Source organism: Salvia miltiorrhiza, chromosome 1 (genome assembly GCF_028751815.1).
Source record: "Salvia miltiorrhiza cultivar Shanhuang (shh) chromosome 1, IMPLAD_Smil_shh, whole genome shotgun sequence".
Classification (NCBI taxonomy): domain Eukaryota; kingdom Viridiplantae; phylum Streptophyta; class Magnoliopsida; order Lamiales; family Lamiaceae; genus Salvia; species Salvia miltiorrhiza.
This window is the reverse complement of record NC_080387.1, coordinates 33,760,501-33,784,440: the sequence shown is the minus strand read 5'-3', so window position 1 is coordinate 33,784,440 and position 23,940 is coordinate 33,760,501. Positions and strand designations below refer to the sequence as shown.

At 36.4% G+C, this 23,940-nt stretch overlaps 4 protein-coding genes across 5 annotated transcripts; 2 read left to right on the top strand and 2 right to left on the bottom strand.

Moving 5' to 3' along the window:
* Positions 1-3,854: 3,854 nt before the first annotated feature.
* Positions 3,855-5,146, bottom strand: LOC131021481 (photosystem I subunit O-like). Its single transcript, XM_057950684.1, has 4 exons — positions 4,892-5,146; positions 4,456-4,528; positions 4,197-4,376; positions 3,855-4,049 (listed from the first exon to the last, which is right to left on the bottom strand). Exons 1-4 carry the CDS (start codon positions 4,980-4,982, stop codon positions 3,959-3,961), a joined length of 435 nt encoding a protein of 144 aa, XP_057806667.1. The 5' UTR covers positions 4,983-5,146; the 3' UTR covers positions 3,855-3,958.
* A 5,406-nt stretch (positions 5,147-10,552) lies between these two features.
* LOC131021472 (F-box protein At2g27310-like) lies at positions 10,553-11,887 on the bottom strand. The gene has a single exon (XM_057950671.1). It carries the CDS (start codon positions 11,645-11,647, stop codon positions 10,682-10,684), a length of 966 nt encoding a protein of 321 aa, XP_057806654.1. The 5' UTR covers positions 11,648-11,887; the 3' UTR covers positions 10,553-10,681.
* A 1,675-nt stretch (positions 11,888-13,562) lies between these two features.
* LOC131021461 (uncharacterized) lies at positions 13,563-16,881 on the top strand. Of its 2 annotated transcripts, XR_009100955.1 has the most exons (10): positions 13,577-13,823; positions 13,925-14,109; positions 14,403-14,498; positions 14,619-14,675; positions 15,008-15,088; positions 15,567-15,601; positions 15,830-15,919; positions 15,998-16,154; positions 16,281-16,463; positions 16,596-16,881. XR_009100955.1 is itself a non-coding variant. In XM_057950660.1 (9 exons), exons 1-9 carry the CDS (start codon positions 13,700-13,702, stop codon positions 16,398-16,400), a joined length of 945 nt encoding a protein of 314 aa, XP_057806643.1. In that variant the 5' UTR covers positions 13,563-13,699; the 3' UTR covers positions 16,401-16,881. The 2 variants fall into 2 exon arrangements, 1 of the variants encoding a protein (XP_057806643.1); XM_057950660.1 differs by having other exon boundaries at positions 13,563-13,823; positions 16,281-16,881.
* A 999-nt stretch (positions 16,882-17,880) lies between these two features.
* Positions 17,881-23,797, top strand: LOC131021438 (uncharacterized). The gene is made up of 14 exons (XM_057950626.1): positions 17,881-18,239; positions 18,729-18,895; positions 19,216-19,319; positions 19,396-19,462; positions 19,629-19,721; positions 19,793-19,957; positions 20,044-20,184; positions 20,287-20,364; positions 21,406-21,518; positions 21,629-21,689; positions 21,794-21,961; positions 22,304-22,405; positions 23,145-23,234; positions 23,424-23,797. Exons 1-14 carry the CDS (start codon positions 17,948-17,950, stop codon positions 23,484-23,486), a joined length of 1,704 nt encoding a protein of 567 aa, XP_057806609.1. The 5' UTR covers positions 17,881-17,947; the 3' UTR covers positions 23,487-23,797.
* Positions 23,798-23,940: the final 143 nt, after the last annotated feature.

Here is a 23,940-nt window from a genome sequence, read left to right as displayed (position 1 = left end):
TAGTTTGAGCATTGGATACTTAGAGTATTTATATTACGTGTTTGATGATATAAAATCGTTGATAATTTATATTTGATTAATTTAATTATAAACTTTCAATTATATTCTTCTAATTGAATTTATTTACGCAATCTTTCATTTTTATATATATTAGTATACCACTCGTGTGATGCACGCAAATTATATATTTAAAATAATAATAAAAAATAAAATAAGAACCATATATAGATACATAATTATAAAAAATTAAACTATATTTTGTAATTTGTTCTATTAGTAAATTTCATACATTAAATAAATCTAAATGCATAATATAATAATCAAAATATCATAATATAATCTATTTATTTATTTATTTCAGAGTCAGTACATATTAAATTAAATGATTTTCCACAATTTTTCATTTAAGATGCATATGTAATTCGATGATAGTGGGCTGAGTTCTAGTTTTTTTGAAAACCCTAGGATGCTCTCTCTCACGAAAACCCTAGGTCCGATACCTCGCTGACTTCGCCGGTGCCTTCTCCGGCGCCATGACCTCTGCCTCTCATGGCGGCTCTTCTCTTCCTGCTGGTTTTATTTCGAGCTCTAAAGGTTTGCCGAAAGTCTCTTCTAACTTTGATAATCCCCACTCTCGCGCCGGCGGTGGGGCTTCCGCCTTGGCAGTTCGTCAATCCAAGAAAGACTCCCAACCTCCTTCTGTTGGCGGCTCGATAATTCCTGCCGCTGAATCACCGTCGGGGGTTAACGAGGCTTCTCCTAATTTTGAGCCGCCGCCAAATAGGGTTTCACACCCTAACCCTAATCCTTACACTAAGGAGAAGGGTTCTCAAGCTAACCCTAAAACCCGAAGCTTCAAGTCTGCGATGCTGGGCAACCGCAGCCCTAAACCTCCGGAGGTTTTCGTCCACGGGCTCAACGCGGTTCATCCCACGATGATCAACGGCCATCGCTCTATTGAGATGCCGGAATGTCTTTATCAGGAACGTATGCAAACTTATACTTTTGCTCTTCATGCCAGACTGATTCTTCGCAAGGGAGATTTACCTCGATTTGCAGCAGACATTCATGACGAGCTCGTTAGCTTGTGGCAGCCCTCTCTACCGATCCGTGTCATGCCTTTAGGTCGCGGGTTTTTCTCTCTCATTCTCTCGTCCATGGATGACTACGCTAAAGCTAAGTTACATCCTTCATTGAAACTTCGTAATGGTTTACTTATTATCAAAGATTGGTCACCAAAATTCGATCCTTATAAGCAGAATTCTTCTCTTTTACAAGTATGGACTCGAATTTACTATCTGCCTCATGATTATTGGCACCCTGAGTTTCTCACTGGAATTGCTCGTGCGATCGGCACACCTATCAAAATTGACGGTCCTACCTACAACGGCGATGTGGGTCATTTTGCTCGAATCTTGATTGAGATTGATATCTCGAAGGAGCTCATTTACACCATACCGGTCAGCCGAGGCTCGGATTGTTTTGATATTGAATTTAGTTATGAGAATCTTCCTCACTTCTGTGGTTTTTGTCATATGATTGGTCATTCGGTCACGCACTGCCGGCGGCGGCCAAAATCTGCTCCAACAGAGGATGCTCCTCCTGACTCAGATAAAGGAGGAGATAAAGGTGGACCGAAAAATGATGGTTTCACTATGGTAACTCACAAGAAAAATCACAAGCAGCCACAGTGGCGAAATTCTGGAAAGAGCAGCAATCCTATTGCAATGGATAGAGATGATGAAAAGGACACTTCGCATGCTATTCATGAAATGGGGCGAGTTTCTGGGAGCAAGGAGGGAGTTCCTCTCGGTTCTGGCACTTTTCCTCAAATACCTGGCGAGCATGCTGTTGATACTGCTCATTCGGAGCCTGCTTCTTCGACCACCTTTCCGCAGACGCAACCTCAACACGTTACTTGCGATGTTTCTCAAAACATGTCTGGTCCGGATATTCTAGCATCCCTCATGCAGCCGGTGCACAACTCGGTTTATGATCGCCCATTTAATTATGGAGAGGATGACCAGCCTACTGCTTCTCTTACTCAGCCGAATACCATTGCTATGTCAGGTGGTGATCCTTCGTCTGAACGGGGAACTCCCACGGCGGTTCCAGCAACATCCACGGTTGCCATGGGCTCTTTAACTGAGGTTGCTTCTCCTTCCCCACAACCGATGGTTACGAATACTGTTTCAGTTACACAGATTGATACTGTCTGCCTAGATATGGCTAAGATTGTGACGCCAGAGACGTTGGTGGAGCATCGAGGCCGAAGGCGTCCAAAGGGGGCTACCAAGAAGGGGAAAGTTTCAGATTCCTCTATCAAGCACCGGCTCCGGCGTATAATCAAGAATGGTATGTCTTCGGATTTTCAAAAAGCAGCTGGCCTTGCTGTGGGTGCCGTGTTGCAGAGAACCGTTCTGGACACCCCTTCGCCGACTGAGTTCTTGAACAAAGTGCAACATGCTCAATCTGAAGGCAGAATTATGCAGAATTTTGTGATTCACTCTCAGTCCGATGCAGCTCGAGCTATGTCGGCTGTGGCTGGAGGTGTAATGTCTCATTCTCCTCCTGACACTGTTCGGCCTAAGAAAAAATGGGGAGACATGTTGGACGATGAAGATTCTTTGGATGGAGACGATCTCTTTGGTTGATCTCTTGCGGGTGTCTTTCGTCTGGTTTTATTTTGTTTTTTCTCGGGTCCTCTGTGATCCGGTCCTTTGTTGCGTGTGCTCTCATGGTTTTTTTATCCTTTTTTCTTATTTTCTTTTCAGCAGTTAGGGTTTTTTGTTTTTTGAGCTCTCTTTCCTGAGGCTCTCTCCTTTGTCTGCGCCTGTGCTTTCAAGGGTTTTCTGCTTTTCTTTTTTTTTCAATAAACTTTCCATTTCAGCAACATATGTAATTCGATGAAACCACGCTAGATATATATATATATATATATATATATATATATATATATAATATTAAAAAATTACACACTCCATGTCTTTTTCGAAAAAAATTGATTCTAATTTGAATTTTTTATACTTTAAATTGTAACTTATGCTTAATATTCTCTATTAGACTATTAATTTCATTAAACTTCAACATATTTAGAACATTTTGCGACATAATAACTAATCATTGTTTTTCTCTATTTTAGTTAGTTAATTAACTCCTCATAATTTATTTGTAGCTAGACTTTAATTTATAATTATGTTAATATTATTTAACTAAAATAAATTATCAATGAATTCAAAAAGATATATAGCTACATCATCATCATCCTTTAGAATGTAATATTTTTCTTTCATAGAATAAATTATAATAATTTGATGTATTTTGATAGTAATATTATTTTATTCTATCAATAATTTATTTTTTTGCAGAAATAAAAGAGTCAATTAAATTTTTATACATAAATAAAAGTTCAATTATTTAACATTATTTTTTTAAAAGAGTCAGTTATATTAAAATTGTTAATATCAAATTTGTTGAGTATGTTTAGAGATATAATAATCAATTTTGTAATTAAAACATTAAAAAAATGGCGGCCTTGAAGACAAAATTTGATTAAAAAAACTTATATATTTTAATTAAGTTATGTCATTAAGAACAATAATAAAGAAAAACAATAAGGTAAGTTATAGTACCATTAAGTCACGTTGTAATAAGAAAGAAAACATAAAATAGTGATGCGAAATTTTTGGAAAGCGGAATCAAGTCACGTTGCTTTATAATTTCCTAAAAAAACGGTTGTATATAATTTTTCACTTCAATTCCAATTATGTCCTTCAAATTGAATGAAATTACATTTACTTTGTTTTTTATATATATAAAGATAGCATGCGACCATAAGAATTATAGCGAAGATATTACAAAACACAATACTAATTTACTAGAAGGAGAAACCAGGGCAATTGTAATAATATCATACACTTAATCCAACATAAAATATATGTCACAGAAAACATCCATCTCAAAAGTAATTCTCAGTCCTTCCTTTGAACCCAATTTGACCAAAGGTGAGGGACAAGAAGAGTCCCAAATGCCACAGCACCAGCCACAACCTGAAAGTATAATTTAAATTGTTTTAAAACTTTCTTTTACAAATTAACTTTATTTAACATATATGAAAATAATAAGTAAGGGTAAAATAAAAAATAATATATGCAAAATAAAAGAAGAGTATTTTGATGAGAAGAGTTGAGTGTTACCAAAAGGGGGAAGTGAGGGCCGGCCCCGTGGGGAAGTGGGCGAGCTCGGTGCCGATGCTTGAGAAGAAAAGTCCGGTCAAACTGTTGCCGTTGATGGCCGGAATGCTCGACGGCGCAATCCAACCGATCAAACCGAAACCGATCACATTTAGGTCTCTTCGCAGCCAATCTCTTTCAAAGCTTCATCATCAAAAAACAGAATCATGATTTACTTTCAAAATTTATACTGTATTTAAAAAGATACTACTAATTATTTTACCATGTGAATTTTCCTCCTGAGGCTTGTGCAAGCCTTAAAGGGTTCCTTGCAGCCATGGGGGACTTTAGGAATCCTAAGACAAGACAAAATTTGAAGAAACAAAAATGCTATCAATTACTAATACAGAATGCTGCACTTAATAATACTCCTACTTTCTAAATTGGGTTAACATATAAACTAATACCATTGATACAATTTGTGATTCTAATCCGATTTTTAAAACGTTTCAATAATGTAACTACCTTTTGATTTCAGATGAATGAAACTCTTCTAATATTTTTTAAACATTCAAAAATCTATGAATAAATACACCACAAAAGTCCACATCTGTCCATAACAGAACAACTGAATCATCATTTAAGACATGAGATTGTTGAAATAGAGGCCCAAAAAATAATAAAGAAACAAAATGCTAAATATTTGTAAAAATGATTACCGGAAGAGAGGTTTATCTTCTTTGGAGAAGACAAAGTGGAAGTGCCCAATCCGACCACAGTTGAAGCGGTAGCCATTGTTGTTGCTGCCATTTCTCTTTCTTAGTGTGTGTGTGTGATTGGGCCAAATTTGAGACAGAGTATCTTAGTTTAAGAAAAGGGCAAACATAGTGGTGGGAATTTGATGATGTGGTGATTGGTTGATTCTGTGATTGCATGGATTGGCTGTGGAACAATGCTATCTTGCCACCTAGATTTCTATGGATAAAATTGGTCTTGCCTCTGGATATATTCATGACTCAGCTACTGTGAGAGAGAGAGACTCTTAATGGGCCTCAGGTTGTCTGGATTGGGCCTTGAGAGAGAGAGAGAGAGGGAGAGAGAGTTCTAATAGGTTTCACGCCGTTTGGGTTGGGGTATATTAGCAACTTCCAAATTCATGTAGATAATCTTGTATATTTTCAATTTGATTGGTTTATATAGATTGAGACTAGTAAAATATAATACTCCTATTAAACAAAGAGGTGATTTTAGGTGCAATCGATTGCACTATGTTCCTGATTCAAAATCCACACTCTGATATGAAACTTGCATGGTGTAAATGACACTATTCGATTATACAAATGACACTGCCTATAATTGACACTATTCGGTTATACAAATGACATTGCGTATAATTGACACTATAACATTGTAAATGACACTGCTTATTATTGACACTATTTAGAAATATAAATGACATCTCCTATATTTGACACTATGGTAGACACTATAACATTTTAAATGAAACTATAAGGTTGAAAATGATACTATAAGATTGAAATTGACACTATTCTATTATACAAATGACATTATAATATTGAAATTGACACTATAACATTTTAAATGTTATAATGTCATTTACAATCTTATAGTGTCATTTATATAATCGAATAATGTCAATTATATGCAGTGACATTTGTATAATCGAATAGTATCAATTATAGGTAGTATCATTTACATAGATAAATAGTGTCATTTACAAAGTACGGAAAATGATGCGAGTTTCGAATCAGGTGCAAATTTCGAATCAGGAGCGCAGACAATCAGATTACATGGTGCAACCGGTTGCACCCAAAATTTTGTGTTAAAAAATTCTAAACATAAAATGCGAGAGCGCGTGGGACACCAATTATGAACTAGATGATTTTATCTCGAGCAAAAACATTTTAACTTTATTTGTTAAATTACTGTTTTAGTTGAATCATCAAATGTAAGGGCATAGGGCATTTGTCACATCTTGCAATATAGATACACTTTTTTTCTCCAAGAGCAATGGAGATCCAAATCTTAGATCTGTCTTATGTACACAAAGAGTGTTATGAAAAAATAATTATAATTACACTATGTAAGGTGAATATAATTTATAAGGGTGCATTCTCTTTGTTGAAAAATGATAGAATATATATATTTCATTTTTTTTTTCATTTTGAATTGTCTCACTATAAGTGGTCTGTTTTCATAAATGACAAAATTTAACCTTTAAAAAATTGTATGTCCTATCACTTTTAACCAATTTACATATTTTCCTTAATTTGCATGCTCAAAAGTTTTATACCATTTATAGTGGGACTGAGGAATACAATTTAACTCGTCTCTCTATTTTTTTCGTTTTCTCTCTCTCTCTCTTCATAATATTTTCATACTATATATTTTTCACTAGAGTGGAGACCACTAAAGTTTGATAAAATTTTCTCTTCTTTTTGATGCGAATGATATTATGGTCTTCTCTTCGGGTCAAGTCTAGGGGATAGCATTCGGTCAAAAGACGAAATGATAAGACAAAAAGGAGTTTTCTTTCCCACCAGCCTTGGAGCTCAGCTCCATCTCAGCCTTGACACTTCAGCTATGTCAATCGTCAATCTTGGAGCTCAGCTCAACCTCAGCCTTGGCACTACAGCTTCACCTCAGCCTTGGCAAGTCAGCTATGTCAAGAGCTAATCTTGACAGCTCATCTCCACCTCAACCTTAGCACTTTAGCTATGTCGAGAGTCAACCTTGACAACTCAGCTCCGCCTCAACCTTGGCACTCCAACTATGTCAAGCGCCAGCCTTGACAGCTCAGCTCCACTTCAACCTTGGCATTCCAGCTATATCAAGCGTCAATCTTGACAACTTAGCACCATCTCAACCTTAACACTTCAACTATGTTGAGCACTAACTTTGACGGTTCAGCCTCGCTTATCGCCAGCCTTGGCGCTCAGCTATGCTAGCTTTGGATATCACCTTTGCCAAGCTGGATAATCTACTCCAAGACAAAAATTATTGTAACGAGATTTGGGCCCAATTACCTTGATTAATAGGTTTTAGGGCTAGGTTTATTTTGTAACCTATACATAGGACTCTCATGTGTAAAACTACGAGGTCATCCTTTATACTTCGCGCAATCTTGTAATTGTAATTTCTAGTCATGGATAGTGAATCTTTTTTGATAACCTTAAGTGGGTGTAGATCTTTACGATCAAACCACATAAATTTTTTTGATGGTGTTATTAATTTTCTTATGTTTTTATCTCTTTATTGTGTCATCAAGCTTTCACAAAATTTTCATGTTTTCTTTAGAAATTTGCTGTTAGATTAATTTCATCTTCAATGCTATTTTTTTAAAAAAAAATTTAATGATAAATTTACAACCAAATAAAACACACTTTAAGATTAAAGTATATATGATTTTAAGAACTAGCCATCACTAATCAATAAACTACTTACCTAAAGGATAATAGTAACAAATTACAATAAATTCACATGATATTAGTGTAAGCTCATGGTTGAGGAAAATTCATATATATATACACACACACACACACACACACACACACACATATATATATATATAGGGGAGTGCTCCAATAAGATCCCTCATATTATATGTGGTGAGATCTTAAATTAATTTATGAATGTTGATTTCATGTATTCTATGACTAATATTTACCTAGAAAACGAATTTTTTAACCAGGATTCGAATTTTGGAGGGACCGAAAATTTTACCAATTTTTTTAATATCGTTATTTATCAGTACATTCTACATTGTTCAACACTATATACTGACTTATTCATTGTACTCATGATCTCACGAAAAATAGCAATATCAATGGAGTTCACCTATATATATATATGGGTTAAGTACCAAATACCCTCCAACGTTGGGGCCCCTATCGCGTATAGGACCCTATAGTCAGGGTATGTGCTGTTTACTACCTCAACGTGGCTAAACCTAAGCAAATCCCCCCCCAACGTTGGGTATTAAGTACCAAATACCCCCCCCCAACGGTGACTTAACGTAGGGGGGATTTGCTTAGGTTTAGCCACGTTGGGGGGGGGAGGGATTTGCTTAGGTTTAGCCACGTTGGGGTAGTAAACAGCACATACCCTGACTATAGGGTCCTATACGCGATAGGGGCCCCAACGTTGGGGGGTATTTGGTACTTAACCCTATATATATATATATACATTTTTTTTAATTATAATTACAAGAGGTATCTAAATATAATCAAATAAGCAACCTGCATACAGACGGGACCTCTACACCACATAAAAATGAAAAAATATGCATTGGGACCTCCACACTAGACAAAAGTGGGAAAATAATCGCACGCATGAGGAACCACTATCCACACAATTAAAGGTGGAAACACTATCCACACAAAAATAGGAAAATTACATCGCAAGCAGACACACGCACGTAAGATTGAATTTAAGACCTCTCACAAAAAAGAGTCTCTAGTGCCTCAGCTTTGCCACCTTTATTAGACCTCATTAGCATATATCCATTTATTATTATTGTTATATGAACTTTTGTATTGAGAAAAATTCGAGTATATACGTAAATTTATACCTTGACCATAATTAAATGAAGTTAATTTTAACGCAACTAAAGTACCTAGCTATCATTTGGGACCAATTTAGGCAAAGTGTAAAAAGGTACGCATGCAGGAAGCCTAATTTCGATCATAAAGTTCGAAAGTTACATTTGCTGATAAACACCCCTATACTACTAAGAGCATCCGCAATGGGGTTACTTGATAGCCTACTTGATAGTGGTTGTGTTATTGAGTAGGTAGTGCTGCATTGGGGTTACTTGATAACATTAGTTTTGATTTTATGTTTTTCATTTAAATTTAATTGCTCAAATTTAAATAACACAATTTATTTCAAATTTAAATTGCATTAATTATAAAATCCTAAATATTACATAAAACTTTAATAAAATAAAAAAAAAAACAAAAAAAAACAGCCATTGAAAATTAAAATAATTTTTTTTTATTTGAGGCGCGTGCACATCACGCGCCACTCGAGTGCTACCCGAGCACTCGAGTAATGCTCGAGGAAACAGCCATTACAACGCCATACACAAAGAAATTGCCTTACTCGAGTAATGCTCGAGGAGCTGCGTTGCCAATGCTCTAAGTCATAGCTAACATATAGTTATTCGCTTTCTCTAACTTTATAATTAATTAGTCATTTTTAGGTAATAGTCGAGTCCCGTCAAATTAATTGTATCATTGGTACTTGTATTAATAAAAAGATAGTCTTGGAAGATTCGAGAAGAACACAAATTTCATACTAATATTCGTGTTCTTCCAAATTTGAATTCAATATAAAAATAATTAATTCCAAATTTGATAGAGTTTATTATTATTATTATTATTATTATTATTATTATTATTATTATTATTATTATTATTATTATTATTATTATTATTATTATTATATCTTGAATTAGTGGTGAATGATACAGATAGGGTTTGATCCAATATCTTGAATTAGTGGCTCAATTTTATGCTACCTCTCTCAAAATATCTACACCTAGAATGGGATTTTCTTAAAGCAAACTTAACAGGTTACTACACATATTTCTTCTTTCCTGATCTTGACAGTATTTTTTTTTCCCTCTCTCAAATACCCTCAAATGCATTTTCTTTTAAAAATGAATTATTTTTTATGCATGTAATCATTTTTAAAACAATATCATATATCTACTAAGAAAACGTTTAGCTTAGTAATAAAGTATGATTAATAAAATAATTTAATTTAATTAAATATTTAGTTTGTGTTATTCTATCATTCAATTAAATGATTATTTAATACTCTAAAAGTTAGATTAATCATGTCCTTTAATTTCTATTAATTTTATACTATATCTTATCCATCAAATTAAATGTCTTCATAATAAATAAGTCACAATTTAATAAGCTAGACTTGAAATGTATTTAGAATAAAATAATAGCTATCCAAAACATCATATAACTAAAAGAAGAAGAAGAAAACATATTTTTTGATTTAGTGGTAAGTGATTAATTAATGCTCAAAACTTGAGGTCTTGTGCGGTCGTTAAATTTCCTTGTTTATTTGTGTAATTTATCAAATAAAAAAGAATACATACTCTGCATGGCAATGTGTAGTAGAGAAAAAATTCCAAGAAATACAATTTAATGCGTGATCGTTGATTCATTTGATTTATTATGCTCTAATAATTCCAAAATGAAACAGATATTTATCATGTTTGGGGATTTTTTCCGCCGATTATCCATAACTGTCATAACAACCAGTCCAGCAACTAATTATCTAACATCTTTAAATTTTAGTTGTCTTAAAAAAGAGATTTAAAGCTGTGCAAACTCTTATTTATAAATTCTAGTATTATGATTTAAATTTCATTCCTTCTCCGCCTTCAAGTGAAAAAAGAAAAGAAGTTATGTTTTAATTAGAACTCACGTCCACACATTCATACAATTACACACTGATTTTATGATCTATCTCAACAAAAAAAATAAGAAAAATGCAAAGAAAATAGAAATTCCGGTGGCGGCGCAGGCCATGTCCAACCCCCTTTCTCTGCTCTGGTTTTTCTCTCTACACCGTCTCCTCACCCTCAAAAACCTCTGATAACTCTCTCTCTCTACCACTCCGTCGCTCCTCCGCCTTCCCCCCTCCATCGCCGCCCCCAACACTCTCAAGCACTCCGCCCCACTCAGAAGCCTCCCCTCTAAATCCTCCACCCGCATGCTCACCTCCTTCACGCGCAGCCGGCCCCCTTCCTTCCCGCCGCACGTCACCGCCACCGAGCACCACACCATCTCGCCGTCCTCCGCCACGGAGGCGTACCGCAGCTGTATGTCGCCGCTCAACCAGTCCCGCCCCGCCTCCACCGCCGCCCGGCCCGCCACGTTCACCGCCCGCCCCCGCGCCGGGTCGATCACAATCCAGCTCACACCGAGCCGCTCCGCGGCGCGTGAGGCGCACGGAGCCTCGCCGCCGCCGCCGTCCGGCTCCGTGGGAAGCGCCACGGTCTCCTTTCCTCCCAAGAGCTCCAGCCGGAGCGGCGTGCTCAGGAACCACGCCGAACGCGCCTCCGTCGCGAAAACCTTCGAGTACAGAGGTGCGCCGTCGTAGTAGATATCCACGGCGGAGATCAATTCCGGTGTGTCCGCCGGCGCGGCGGAGGGGACGGGGCGGGAGGCGGGGAAGGCATCGGAGTAGAGCGAGCGGTGTCCGGAGGGGAAGGCGGCGGTGGAGGGCCAGGTGGAGGTGCAGATGTCCCTCCAGAGGCGATCGGCGCTGCACATGGAGAGGAGTGCGGCGGAGGTGCAGGTGGCGGTGGCGAGAGTGGGGCCGTCAAGCCTGCTCAAGATGTGGGATTGGATGATATCGGGGTGGATGCCGGCGAGGGGAGCGGACTCCGAGTAAATGGAAGAATAACCAAAACTAGACATAACCATAAACTTTCTCTACTTTTAATTCACACACACTTAATCTTAAGCTTAATAAAAAGATTATATAGTTTTGATTTGGAGCGGCAATGTTTGTGGATTGGGTTTGATTTTGAATGTGGAAGAGTGTGGGGCTTATATAGGATCGATGCTGACTTCGATGAAATTAATTTAAACCCCAAAACATTTCGTGCGACAAGTTTTTTATTTATGTTATTTGTTGTGCGAGCATTTGCATGATGACAGTTAAATATGTACGACCCGAGCTAATGCATGCTTTTAATTTTTATTTGATTTGCTAAGGTAAGTATTCAAGTTTGAACTTTAGAAATCGTTGCTTACAAAATGTAGTTGGCATCATTTGAACATTCCTTTTGGGAGCAGCATATTTTACTCTCTCCGTCCATAAAAAGATGTCTAAGGAAGAGTGATACGATTTTTAAAAAAATTGTACCCCCCCTCGTTCTATTATAAATAACTTAAAACTTTTCCGCACGAGAATTAAGGCGAAAATGTCAATTTGTTAAAAATGGTAGGACATACATTTTTTTTAAGAGTAAAAATTTTTCATTTATGAAAACAGGTCACTTATAGGAGATGACCCAAAATAAAATATAAGTAATTTTTAATGGGACAGAGGAAGTATTATTTATTTATTTGAGACTGAACTTGGCAATGAGCTTAGAAATTGGTTAATATTATATTTGGCGAAGCAATAATTAACACCCTAAATAAAACGATAAATAATGCGAGGATTTTACGTGGTTTGATCAGATGATCTACATCCACGAGAGGTCGCCAGAGAAATTAATTATATTTAAGAGAGTTTACATTTACAAGTTTTCTGCTTGTGGAAAGAGAGAGAGAGTCTCCCTAGCTTACAAGTGAAGATGTTATTTATAATATACAAATAAACCCTAATTTTAAAGGCTCATTCATTTAATCAGTTGGGGCCAAAGCCTCATAACAATATTCCTATTTTCGGAGCTAAACTGTCATGTGTGGGCAGCGCTAAGCGGTTGGGGCTAAGTCGTCAGCGCTGACTATGAGAGAGTTGACCAGTCAATACTGCTTTGGTAGAGTTGACCAGTGTTGACTTTGACCAAAGCTGATTGATCGATGCTGACCCTGGCAGGGCTGTCATCAAGGTTGACACAAGTGTATTGCCTTTCTTATTTGATAGCTTCCTATCATCAAGTTGAACTCCTTGTCGTCATTCATATCTTTTATTCACTAAATTTGGCCCAATGAGATGTGCATAATATTGTCCTCATCAATGGTCTAATAATTAGTTTTATATATGTATAAATTTTTTAACTACAAAAATTTCTAAATATATATAATAGCGTCAATTACAGGAAGTACCATTTATATTTATGAATAGTGTCAATTATAAACAGTGTCATTTACAATGTTATAGTGTCAATGACAGGAAGTGTCATTTATATTTCTGAACAATGTCAATTATACACAGTGTCATTTACAATGTTATAACGTCATTTATACGCAATATCATTTGTATAACAGAATAGTGTCAATTATAGGCAGTGTTATTTGTATAATCGAATAGTGTCAGTTATATGATTTGAGTCAGAATGCGAATTTGAATTAGGATACAGGTCAGGATTTGGGTACGGGTCAACCCGAATGTACGGTACATTCGAGTGTACCCAAGACCACCTTAAAATAAAGAATAGAGATATCACATATGACCTCAAATTAATGATAAGGCTTTAATTTATAATACCATAAATATACATAGATGTTTCATGTTTGGAATGCGAATTTTAATAAAAAATTATATAGAGTATTGATAGTTGAAACAAAATCTCATACTTTGTTAAGTAGAAAAATCAGTTTCGCGCATTTAAAAATTATGAAAATTGCGTGTGGGATAAAATAAAAATCGTTTAATTGGATGGGCAAATCCGTCATTTAAAAGGCTTCTTCACTGTGGCATCATCAATTTCTCATCAGCCTATCCTGTAACTGTTGGCTGCACTCTTCAATCTGAGTAGCTGCACAAATCAAGGAACAAGAAAAAGAATAAACAAATAAACAATGAATTCCCTTTCAGCAACTGGATTTCTCCCAAATCATTCACGTATTCACTGCGTAAAGCGTCGTCGCTTCTTCTCCAGAATACCGGCCGTTTTCTCCAGCCTCAAATCTTCGACTCCTCCTGGTAATTGCCCCCACTTTTTAGTTTAAGTATATTTTTTGGGGGGAAATTTTACTATCACCTAATTAAATGTGAATGATAATTATTTGTTATTGTTTTGATAGTGGAAGTGGATGAATTGGGCGGAGATGATGTCTTGCAAGCTTTCTTCAGAGAGAGGAAATCGGATGGAGATATTATTGCGAGAATCTGCGATGAACTTTGGTTAAGGGGTGCCAACGAAAATTCTAGAAATTTCGAGGATGTTTCTGATAATAAGAACTTCAATGCCGAACAGGCTTTGGAAGAGGTATACTACATTTTGTCTCTTCAATTTTTCAATAATTTTCTGCTTTCCTTTTGTTTATTACTGTAGTGGGCATATATCTGTGTTGGTTTGCATTGTGGCTGCATTTGCGTTGATGCAATATGTTTTATGTGAGCATTTTGTGATGATTGGTCTACTAGCAGCTGTATATATCCTTGAGTTTTCTTGAACGAATTAGGCTTCAATTAAAATACTACTAATTTTACTTGTGCCTCAAGCTCCATTTCTTATAATGCTCTATATTTGCTTTACCAACAATTTCAATTTTTGGGCAGGAAAGTGAAGGCGGGTTTCTGAAATTGAAGAAAACAAGTGAATGGCTGTTGGGAGACGTTGACTCAGCACCAATGAATAAGAAAATGACCATGAAGGTTGTATACTAAAGTGCATTGACTTTTACTATCTGGTTTATTTGTGCAACGAGCAATTCTTGTTTTCTGTTAAGATGATTACCCTGACTCTGTTTGCACTGCTGCTGATGATGATGTTAGGAAGTAGCAGACGGCAGTGAGAAAAGGAAAAGACTGAATTTTCTCAGATATGAAGCTGTACGAACTCTGAAACTCTAGTGATCGCCTCCACTAGTTTCTATTTGTCTAAACTGTACTGATAGCTTTAAGCATTGCACCGATTAAATCTTGGTAAATTATGCTGGGAAAATGATAAACTTAGATAATTTTGATTACCTGTTTCATGTAGCTGAATCTGTACCTTTTCTAGGTGTTAGTCGAATCTTGTAATAACTACAACGTCATGGAGTGTGACAAAACAATCTTATAGGTCTTAAGAAATATACACTCATATATAGCATTCAACGGAGGGAGCTCCATAGGATTTCTCCAATGTAGTAATATGTGGATGCTTGCCATTTTGAGTGCAGCTGAAGAGGGAGCTGCTTCTTTTGACTGTGGCCATTGGAACTGCATGTAGTGGATACTGTCTCGTAACTTTATCAGTCCAGGTAACTACATGTTTCCATGAGCTCCAGACCTGTTTTTTTTTGGAAAACAAGAAAAAGCTTTTCTGCTCTGAAATGCACCTTCCGTTCCAGCTAAGTTGATCAACTTCTTTTCGGCACAAGATTTAAGAAACTAGTGTTTTAAGTGTGTTTGGTAATAAAGTGAATAAGTGATTAGATGTTTCTTTGCTTATATTTATTCCATATAAGGAAATTGATCAACTTAGTTGGGATAGCCCAAAAAGGAATATTGATCAAGTTTGTTGGGACGGAGGGAGTAAATGACATTCTAGATATTCACGAGGGTTTCTTTCACAACCTCAGCCTTTGTTTTGAGACCTGATTCGATGTTTGTTTTATGATTCCCACTTTATACTCCCTTTTCTTTTCTCTATTTTTCTCGTTGAAAGTCAGTTTTGACATCTAACATAAAAGTCCTTGAAAATCTCAAAACAAAGTCACCTCTTCATGTGTTGCTCAGGCTGCTGTGAGCTATGCAACTGGAGTTCTTTTCAGGTAACTCTTGTAAACATTTGTTAGTCCGAATAAATAGTTGATGATTCTTGTGTGCTTTGGGTACGTTTCCCTTGTGATTTATCATCTTCGTTATTTGTGTAAGCTCTTAGACTTGTAACTCAGAGATATCTACCTAGAGGAGCATTAAATGTTGAACAGTACCTATTGTGTTCTTCATATTAATGCTCACATGATAAATTGATACTTTTGGTAATTTTGTTCCTGCAGTTGCTTGTACTTTCAACTACTATGCAAACAGGCAGACAACATATCAAGGGAAATGGTTCCAGAAATTTTCAGAAAAAAGAAGCCAAAAAAGTAGTGTGGCCTTTTCCACCTACCGATTAATTCTGTTTATTCCGTCCTCTGTGCTAACTAGTGATTGTATCATATCAGAATTGGGATAAGAAGTGAGGACCTGCAAGATTCATTGGAGAAAACTCTAAAGGGTGCAGGTCTTGCCCTTTCATCCCCAAGGCTCGTTATCCCTGCTGCAATATACGGTCTGTGGGAACTGTCCCAACATTTCACCCACGACATTTTTGACTTTCAGGTAATTCTTATGATTGTATCACGACATTTGATAGTTTTGATTTGCTAAACCTAGTTGAGTGAGCTCTAAATAAGGAAATTCTTGAGCATTTGTCATTGTTGAAGACTTATTCTCGTTGTCTCACAGCTAGTGCCAGCTATGGTCGGCCTGTTTGCATATAAGGCAGCTGCATTGGTACAAGTCTATCGAGACAATGAAGACCTTCAGCTTATCTTTCCCGACGCTGCAGATGGATCAAGTGACTGAACTCATGGAATTTCACGCATCACTTCTGTTAGTTCAAGGAGTTGGTTCGTTCTCAGCTAGCAGGTGAATTAACTATAACTGCTTTCCCTGCATCATACTTAGCCTACATTTGTAAACCTTCCACGCCGTATGCTGTAAAACGAGGACTTATCCATGGACAATTGATGTGGACTTCTTGACGCCCTCTCCTTTTAGTAATGATGCTAGAACGACTCAAACTATTGTGAGGACTGATGATGGAGATGGCCAAGTTTAGCAGTAGATATCGAGTAGAATCAGACGAATCATGGAACGTCTTCCTTGTTAGGTCAGATATCGGAATTCTTTGTGAAGCTCAAGTTTTTGCTCTCATGTTGGCTCCACAGCCATCTGGATCATGCAGATTCACCATTGTGAAATGGGGGTGGATTCTTGCAGTATGAAGTAGATGTACGTATGTATATAAAGACGCTTATATGAGTCGCTTCTTAGATTGGTTTCATCGATCTTTTGTTGTATTATCTTATTTTTGCCAACAGAAAATGGTCTTTTTTTCACAAGTAGGTTTGGTTGTAAAAGATTAGGGATGGCAACGGGCCGGATCTGGACCGGGTCTGGCCAATACTAGATCCAGATCCGTTTTCATATACTAGATCCAGATTCAGATCCAGATCCGTGGATCTGAAAATTTTGGATCCAGATCCAGATCCGCGGGTCCACGGGTCCAGATCCATGGATCTACTATTTTTAAATTAAATTAAAAAAATTTCACAAAATCAACAACACTTAATTTCCATCATGAAAAATATAACACAAAATATTTTTATCTAATTACTTTTAGTTTTTATTCTTTTGAATATAATTTATTTATTATTTTTAATTTAGTTAGTATTATTAGTAAACTAAATATAAAATATAAAAAATATATATAAAATAAAACGGATCCACGGGTCGGATCTGGGCCGGATCCGGATCTAAAATTTCAAGATTCAGATCCAGATCCGTTTTCAAAACTGAGATCCAGATCCAGATCCGTCGGATCCAAAAAATTGAGATCCCTATAAAAGATACAGTAATTTTCTTCAACTTATTGACTGACTTGTGTTTTCTCTTGTATAATTGGTTTTATTTCGTATCTTTATGTTCACTTAGACTGTATGAAGGGTCGAAATTCTAGGTATTTTTTATTCGAATTAAATTTAATGATACATGTGTAATTTTATTATTGTTTGGATCAGGCCTTCACCCTCGCCTCTGGTATATGATTGTTACATTATTTTATCTAATTTTGCAATATTGCAAAAGAATAAATATTTTTGATACTGTAATTTTTTCATAATTATCATCAGCAGAGAACTTAAAAAAGTAACTCCAAAATTAATTAGTAGTTATTTAACAAACTACAGCAGTAAAATTGATTACTGATAATAAATTACATGATACTAATGACTAATGAGTGCTCGTATAATTAAGACTATCAATATTAAAAATCTCTCACACACATATATAGACTATTTAGACTTGAGACTCCACACTCTTTTCAGATCAAAGCTCCAAAACCTCTACCAATGGCGAAATCTCAGTCGGCGTTGGTGGAGCCGGTGTACTCGTCGGCGATTGCGCTGCTGATTATAGTGATGGCGTGCGTCGAGCTCTGCGACGCCGTCGCCGTCGTAGATGTATACCGCCTCGTGCAGTACGATCTGGCCGGCGTGCCGTTTGGATCCAGACTAGCCGCCCTCAACCACCACGCCGCCTCTTCTCTCTTCTCATCCTCCGCCGTCGCCGGTGCAGCTGCCGATCTCTCCCGCACCGTCCTTATACTCCCCGTCCGCGACTTGAATCTCACTTTCATCAAAGGTCGCTAATTTCCTTCATTTCGTTCTACTTATTTTTCTTTTTATTTTAAAGCAGTTTATACTGATTCTCTAGGTTACGAAGTTCCGAATTATTGTATGTGTTTGTTTGTTTTGGATAATTAAGTTGATTGAATACTTGAAATCAAGTGGGAAAGGAGGTTCGTTTTTTCGTGTTTTCCAGAAAAGCTGGAGGGTCTGGGTGTTAGTTTTTACATAAAGTAGTAATCGAGTTAAATTCGTTTTGCTCAGCTATATTGTTTTTCATACTTTACTAAATCTACTTAAATTCTTCAAATCCTAAATGGCGGATATCCCATTTTTTAGCAGTGTAAATGGATAATCATTAAGACATATGCTTTAGTGTTGGTTGTGCTTCTCAAAATCCTCACCAACAATGTATTATTTTGGTTTACTTCTCCAGTTTATTCTTTTCATATCATACGATAGTTACCTACTTACCTATTCCTTTGTTCGCACCTCATCATCGCAGAATATATCGAGGAGAAGAAGCCATTAGGTGGTTTATTGCTTCTACTTCCCCAGGTTTTCAATCCACAAAACATAGATAGCAAGGACGAAGCAGGTCATGATTCTTCAGTAGGCATCAAGAAAGTGTTGCTTGAACTGGAACGGTTGCTTTTACATGCAAACATCCCTGTGAGTGAAATAGGTTATTCCTTTGAAAAGCTAGTATTTGACGTACTTATGAACCCTATGTTTATTTGATCAAATTCGTTATTTTTTTACTCCCAACTTCTTCATTCAGTAGAAGGAAATGAAGTCTTGGTCTGGTCTAGTCTGTGCACACAACAGAATTTGTATCTGAAAAGCGATGATGTTGTCCATCATATGCTTAGCTTCTGGCTAACATGTTCATGGCTTATTTTCTAGTTGATCATATGATTGTATAAATTAATTTCTCATTTTCAGAAATTAGCTTTTACTGTTTGTCACCTGATTATAATTATCATTTACAGTATCCTGTGTACTTCGGTTTTGAGGACGACCATGTCAGTGCTGTCCTTGCTGATGTCAAGAAGAATGATGCTACTGGTCAGCTGGCTACTGCCACAACTGGCGGGTTAGTTGATATATTTGTTTGGGAGTCCTTCTCAAATAATCTTATTGTAGCTGATTCCTTTACTAAAATGTTTCAGATACAAGCTTGTTGTTGCTGCCCCTGAACCTAAGAAAATTGTGTCTCCAACTATAGCAAATATTCAGGTTCTAGTTTTGCCTTCTATTTTCTATTGGGGTATCTACGGTAATATTATGTTAAAAAGTTCACATTATTTAGTGAATTTGGTGGCTACTTTGATGTGTCATTGAGCTCATCTACCTCTATGACTTCAACTTATTTGTAAGTTTTTCAAATATTTTACTTTTTCAGGGTTGGCTGCCGGGACTGAGAGCTGATGGAGATTCAAATCAACTTCCTACCATAGCTGTTGTGGCATCATATGATACATTTGGGGCTGCACCAGTAAATCTCTTTCCTACCTAAATCTAATTATTGTTGGCAGCCCAGCATCTTATGCATCTCAATGCTAACAGGGATTATCTGTCGGAAGTGACAGCAATGGAAGTGGTGTTGTGGCACTCCTAGAAGTAGCTAGATTGTTTTCAATTTTATATTCAAATCCTAAGACAAGAGGAAGGTATAATATACTCTTTGCGCTGACATCTGGAGGGCCTTATAACTACAATGGGACACATAAGGTGCTTATTCTTTCAAAGGAAATTTTCCCTTTTTATATACTTGGATCATTGTTATAATATTCTGACATTTTCCCTTTCTGTTATAGTGGCTTCATAGTTTGGATCAACGCTTGCGTGAGACTATTGATTATTCTATTTGCTTGAATAGCATTGGTTCTATCCGTGATGAGTTATGGATCCATGTGTCTAAGCCTCCAGACAATGTCTACATCAAACAAATCTTTGAGGTAAGCCCTAAGAGGTCTTTTGTGAAAAAAGACGTGATTGTCTTCAGACAGTTGTTCTTTGCTCAAGTGATTCCTGCAGTATTTACAAATGCATTGTTGCAGGGTTTCTCTAGTGTGTCTGAAGAACTTGGGCTTAAAGTTGGGCTGAAGCACAAGAAGATTAACATTTCTAATCCTCGGGTAGGTAACATCAGATCCAGAATGTGAGATTTAAAATTTGGCTTATCTTCTAGTTCACCTTAGAATTTCATTAATGGAGTAATTCCTCGACATATTTAAAGTGCTGAAAATGTTATATATGTGAATTCTATTTGACTACCCTTTTGTTTATTTGGACAATGATCTAACAATTAGTTTGTAGTATTCTAAGATAAAGTATGCTTTTATCCTTTTTTCATGGTTGCTTGAGGATTCTTGAAATTTCCATATGTATGGCTGATCATTTCACTTGCACCTTTAGAACTTTATTTTTCCAATGCTTATACTTGAAGGACTTCTGAATTTATAGTTGTCTATAGATGGGATAACATTGTATTTTGGAGTATAGCCTTCATACAAAATTGACCATACTTCTGAATTGCCTACTCTTATCTCTTAAACTTGTGGTTATTCTATTTCTAGGTAAAAGTGGGACTTATTTGGTGCAAAGATAAAATGTCTATATCTAATGAAGCATTAATACATCACAAAAGTTCTATTCTTGAAAATATATCATGAAAGTTCTGGAACAAAATGGATTGAGTTCATTTACCCCCACTTATTTTTCCTGCAAAGATGTATATTCAAGTGCCATTGGTTGGCCAGTACCTAAATAAAAAACCAACCAACAGTGTCTTGTTGGTATAACTATTGACATGAGATTGAGAAAGATAAGAGTAAAAGCATTTCTCTCTGTTAACATAGTACATGTGAACTGTGGGTTTTATGTGGTGGGTCAACATTAGTTGTTTTGTGCTTTCGTATGAGTTAAACTGTTTTGTTTCAGTAAGCAACATGTGTTAACATAGTACATGTGAACTGTGGGTTTTATGTGGTGGGTCAACATTAGTTGTTTTGTGCTTTCTTATGAGTTAAACTGTTTGTTTCAGTAAGCAATATGACACAAGAGGCTCGTCTTTCATCTTTAAAATATGAAAACAAATATATTTCTTTGATCTGTTTCATTGTTCTCTATTCATCAACTTTCTAGGTTTTATATGTTCAAGCTGTTTAAAATTCTAGGTTGCATGGGAGCACGAACAATTTTCGAGGCTGAGAGTTACTGCCGCAACACTGTCCGAGCTTTCTGTCGCACCTGATTTTCTAGAAAGTGCTGGAGGTCTGTCAGATAGCAGGTTGTAACTCGAGGAAATAGAATCGCTTATTTTTTGTCTTTGAATTTGGAACTCCTTTCTTCTCTTTCCTGTATGAATCTTTCTTTAGTCAACCCTGGTCACCTCTGCAGGCATTTTGTTGATGAAGATTCAATAACTAGAAGTACAAAATTAGTTGCTGAAAGTCTCGCAGTAAGACCTCGTAGCTAGTGTTTGCTTGAATTCTATTTTTTCTCTATGGTGGCAATTATACTATATTCTCAATTTTCTAATTAAAGTTTCTTTCTCATAAACAGAGGCATATTTATGGCCAGGAGGGAAAAAACATTGATATATTTGCAGATGATAGTAGCTTATCTGTAAATCCTTCTTATATACATTCATGGTTACAATTTTTGTCAACGACACCCCGAGTGGCTCCATTTCTTTCCAAGAATGATCCTCTTATCATGGCACTGAAAAAGGTATATCTCTGGTCTAATTTTTGTTCACTCTATTTTCTTATAAGGGGCTGTATTTTCAATTAATTTTATACTATCTGGAAAAAGATTTCCTATTCATAAGTTATTAAGACCTAGTGATTAAGTAATGTTGCTAATCAGATCTGTTTCATTAACTAATCAGAACCGGTGGTGTATATTTCTCCTATTTCAAAAAACAGTTCATAGTTACATTGTTCCATATGATATTCCTTCCCAAATTGTAGTTTGTTAGTATCGTTCTCATAGGATTCTGAAAATGATCTCATGTCTGTGATCATTATTATTTTTTATCCACTTTTAACTGGTGAGATTTTTCACCCACAGGAATTAGAAGATCACACTGCTGAGGTGAGAGTGCAACACGAAGTACTTGATGGGATGTTCACTTTTTATGACTCAACAAGCGGCAGATTACATATCTATCAGGTACAATCTGAAATTCTGAATCTCACTTGCTCTTTCATATCCAGAATAAATATCTGATAAAAACTTCAGAGGCGCCGCTTTGGAACTATCTTTTCTATATTCTTGTTTAGCTATTCTCTTTCGAGGTTATGTCGCGAGCAAAAGAACATCGGTTGCCATTCTATATGTCCTAACTTTGATGGTAATTGGTTTTAGGCTAAATTATCCAAAATAACCCAAAAACGTATCACAGAAAATATCTTATACTATCAATAGTATCCAATAATACAAGTACTTTTGAATTTTTTTTCTAATATAACCTCCGCTATTTTCACTATGGAGCTGTTAATTTCTACTGACTGCTGATGTGGCATCAACATAGAACCTTTAATTTCTGAAATTAACGTTCAGCGGGCTTTGCACTATTAAATAGGAGGTTAGATTAGGATAAAAAATTGAACGTAGGGTAATTATCGGGATATTATTGATAGTATATGGATATTTTTTTGAGGTAAGTTGATAGTAGGGTAATTTCTGAAATTAACGGTCAGCGGGCTTTGCCTTATTTATCGGGAATTTCTACCCTACCCTAAGTCAAACATAGCCTTTATGGTCGTGTTGTGTGAATGGCATGATTGGCATCCTAGTTCACTTTATATGCAATGGTCCCAGTCCCTGCATTATATTTTACCTTGTCCAGAGGAATTCTTTCCTTTTTGTGTGAAATCAACAGACAATAACTACTCTCCTTTTGTTGCAGGTCGCAAGTGTGACTTTCGACTTACTTTTGCTGCTGGTTCTCGGGTCTTATCTTATTACTCTATTTAGTTTTTTGGTTATAACTACAAGGGTAAGTCAGCCTCGTCATTTTCCACCCACACTTCATATATCTTTTATAAAGGAAGACATCTGATACAAATAAGGCCTCAAATGTGACATGTTAAAATGAAAACAATGGCTTTAACTAATTTTGTTTGCATATCATGTCAGCTATGTATGTTTAGAATTGGAGTCTCAATTTGAATCCGTATTCCCGCAGGGTCTTGATGATCTGATCAGTCTATTTCGTCGCCCCACCTCCCGCAAAGTGAAGACAGCTTAACTGTTCTCTCACAAAGAATTTGGTTAGTCCCGGCAGCCCCCCTTCCGTAGTTTGATTAACGCAGCATAGATCTCGGATGGACCTGCAGCGCCTGCTCACTCGTTCACATCTTTAAGCAATTCAGCATGTTTCACATCTCTCGTTAATTCGTCCCTCAATCGTTTGTTTTAGGGGATAGACTAATGTAGAAAAAATTTTGTTTAGACCGCCATCGTACTCAACGGAATCAGGAGCTCCCATGTAATTGTATGCTGAATATTTTTGTTTAGATGTGGATGGAGCAGATATTTTTTTCTGCTATTCTGTTTAAATGAGATTGAAATTAACTTTCATTTTGCTGAAAATCTTACGAACGCCAAATGGTCCAAACATCTCTATTTTTAAGGTTTTGAAAGTACGTGAAATTTATGACTTTTAGTCGAAAATGATTTTCCGGAGCTAACAAAGGTAATAA